At 39.3% G+C, this 3497-nt stretch overlaps 1 protein-coding gene across 1 annotated transcript in view; it reads left to right on the top strand.

The window, feature by feature from the left end:
• The window catches only part of IPO8 (importin 8), a 96055-nt gene that overhangs the window by 17419 nt on the left and 75139 nt on the right, over window positions 1-3497 (top strand). The window contains exons 4-5 of the mRNA XM_003792483.3: window positions 584-742; window positions 2250-2406. Coding sequence (XP_003792531.1) covers window positions 584-742; window positions 2250-2406 — 316 coding nt within the window. The remainder of the gene's footprint in view (window positions 1-583; window positions 743-2249; window positions 2407-3497) is intronic.

Below are 3497 nucleotides of genomic sequence, written 5' to 3'. Positions count from 1 at the left end.
TTTTTTTTTTTTTTTTTGAGACAGAGTCCCACTAAGTTGCTCTCAATAGAGTGCTGTGGTGTCATACCTCACAGCAACCTCCAACTCTTGGGCTTATGCGATTTTCTTGCCTCAGCCTCCCAGGTAGCTGGGACTACAGGTACCCGCTACAATGCCTGGCTACTTTGTTGCAGTTGTCATTATTGTTTAGCTGTCCTGGGCCGGGTTCGAACCCGCCAGCCTTGGTGCATGTGGCTAGTGCTATAACCACTGTGCTACAGGTGCTGAGCCTCAAATTAATTTTTTAAAAAAGCTGTATTTAGGACAATATAGTTTGAAAGGTTTCATTCATTTTAAGAAATCACCCATTCTGTTTATTTTCAATAAGTTGAGCCACTGAGGAGCTTTTTTGTACATCTGCTCCTTCTCCTGCAACCCATATATATTTACTACAGTTATTCAAGGAAATTTTAATCTTCTAATGTATAAGACAGCAATATAATATAGGTACATAGGAGCTAGACATTTATGAAAAATGTTAAAGGCCTTTAAAACGTGGTATTGATAACTACTTAGATTTCGGACTTTTCTTTCCCGCTTACAGAGTCCAGTTAACAATGTGTCTCCGTGTCATCATTAAATATGATTTTCCTGGTCATTGGCCAGCAGTGGTCGACAAGATAGACTATTACTTGCAATCACAGAGCAGCGCGAGCTTGCTTGGCAGTTTATTATGTCTGTATCAGCTGGTGAAGACATATGAGTAAGTTGATTTCAACTGGCTGAAGAAACAGCTTTGTATAACTTTAAGTTGCGTAGAGGCGTCTTTGGTTCATACAAATACTATGTAGAGTTTAAAAGAAGGGCTATAGGACTTTATGGTTGGACTAGCAATCCTCCTAGAAACTAGAAAGCAGTACTATTAAATGTGATACCAGTCTAACACCTCCCAAGCAACTTTTATGGGAAAGAAACTGTAACATTTTCTATCTTGTATCCAAAACAGTAAATGTTTTGTTTTACTTAATAACATGCTCCCTAGGAGACAAATGTTAAGGTTCTCCTACATCAGAGTTTCCAAGTTTCTTCAGAATCAGGTTGGTTTGGGAAGTGTTGGGTTGAGCACAAACATGTTTATTCACTGCAGTTATTCACGGAAACTTTAATCTGCTAATATATGTTGCTAATTTCTAAAACAGTGATATAATATGCAGCTCTTCTCAAACTTACTCTTTTTGGTAAGTTTCCTTAGAAACTCGGAAGTACCTTAACATTTGTTTTATAGGGAGTATATTAAGTAAAACAAAATATTTATTGTTTTGGATGCAAGATAGAAAATGTTGGCTCGGCGTCTATAGCTCAACCGGCTAAGGTGCCAGCCACGTACACCTAAGGTGGCGGGTTCAAATCCCCAGACCGGACCTGCCAAACAACAATGACGGCTGCAACCAAAAAATTGGCGGGCACCTGTGGTCCCAGCTACTTGGGAGGCAGAGGCAAGAGACTCGCTTGAGCCCAGGAGTTGGAGGTTGCTGTGAGCTGTAATGCCACGGCCCTCTACCCAGGGGGACAGCTTGAGGCTCTGTCTCAAAAAAAAAAAAAAAAGAAAATGTTCAAATTTCTTTGATAATGGCATTCTTTTCCTTAAAAGCTGCTTGGGAGGTAGAGGACTAATACACTGTGTATCATGGTTAATAGCATTGCTTTCTGGATTTTAGGAGGATTGCTATTTGTACTTATAAAGTCCTGTAGTTTTCCTTCTTGTAAAATGATTAGTTCATACTCTAGTTGTAGAATTTTTAGAGAATATTTTAGATTTATAGCAATCAAAATGACCTAAAGCACCTACATTTGTAAACTATTTCAACTGTTCAATTTAGGGTAACATAAGAAAAAAAATGTTTTTTTCCTACATGATTTGTTATATAATTTGAATTACTATTTAAACTAATATGTTGACTTTTATTTTATAGGAAAAATTGCATTTTGATGAAAATTAAGTACTAGAAACATTCATGTAGGAAAGCTGCAAAATAGTCTTGGATTCTTTTAAATCTTTCTAGACAGATTTTAGGTATTCTGTGTAAAACAGATGTGTTCTTGTAAACTTCTTTTGAACTTTATTCTAGCAATCCAAACAGAAAACGTATATGTATATGTTTTTGTTTTGTTAGTTTTATATATTTAAGAAATATTTTTTTCATTCATTGTTTATAGTTCTTTGGGGAGAAGGAGAAACTATTTTTCTCTTTTTGTTTTTGCTTATGTAGATATAAGAAAGCAGAAGAAAGAGAACCTCTTATAGCAGCAATGCAAATATTTCTGCCTCGTATTCAGCAACAAATCATGCAGCTCCTTCCTGATTCCTCTTATTATTCTGTATTACTGCAGAAACAGATTCTGAAAATCTTTTATGCACTTGTTCAGGTAGGTGTCTCTTGTAGACGGCAAATGTGGGAATTGTGTTTCTGCCTAATCCATCGGAAGTGCCCAGTGTCAGTTATTTTTAAAAAATTGTTACATATTCTTGCATACATTTCTTTTTCTGCTTATTTTATTTCACAATATTAAGGGGGTACTAAGTTTTTGTAACATGGATGTACTCTGTAATGCTGAAGTCAGGGCTTTCAATGTATCCACCACCAGGACAGTGTTCATTGTACCCAATAGGTAAGTTTTTATTCATCACCCCACTCCAGCTCTCTCCCCTTCTCAGCTTCCAATGTTCTTTACACGTATTGGTGCCCATATTCACCAATAGCTTAGCTCCCACTTATTAGTGAGAACATATGGTATTTGTTTTCCATTACTGAGATACTTCCCTTATGATAATGGTCTCTAGTTCTGTCCAAGTTGCTGAAAATTATATGAGTTCATTCTTTTTAATGGCTGAGTGGTACTCCCTTTCTTTATTCACTCTGTATTGATAGGCACTTAGGTTTGATTCCACATCTTTGCAGTTGAGCATTGTGGGCTTGGCGCCCGTAGCTCAGTGGTCGGTGTGCCCGCCACATACATGGGGGCTGGCGGGTTCGAACCTGGCCCAGGCCAGCTAAACAACGATGACAGCTGCCACAAAAGAATAGCTGGGGGTTGTGGTGGGTGCCTGTAGTCCCAGCTACTTGGGAGGCTGAGGCAAGAGATTCTTTTTTTTTGTTTGAGACAGATCCTCAAGCTGTTGCCCTGGTGTTTATAGAGTGCTGTGGCATCACAGCTCACAGCAACCTCCAACTCCTGGGCTCAAGTGATTCTCCTCTGCCTCCCAAGTAGCTGGGACTACAGGCGCCCACCACAACATCCAGCTATTTTTTGGTTGCTGCTGTTATTTTGGTTGCTGCAGTGTTATTTGGCCGGCCTGAGCTGGATTCGAACCTGCCAGCTCAAGTGTATGTGGCTGGTGCCTTAGCTGCTTGAGCCACAGGCGCCGAGCCAGATTCTCTTTTAAGCCCAAGAGTTTGAGCTTGCTATGCACTATGACTCCAGAGCACTCTACCGAAGGCAACATAGTGAGACTCTGT

This window comes from Otolemur garnettii, unplaced genomic scaffold (genome assembly GCF_000181295.1).
Source record: "Otolemur garnettii isolate 467f Iridium unplaced genomic scaffold, OtoGar3 scaffold00057, whole genome shotgun sequence".
NCBI classification, from domain to species: domain Eukaryota; kingdom Metazoa; phylum Chordata; class Mammalia; order Primates; family Galagidae; genus Otolemur; species Otolemur garnettii.
This window is presented reverse-complemented; position numbering and strand designations above follow the sequence as displayed.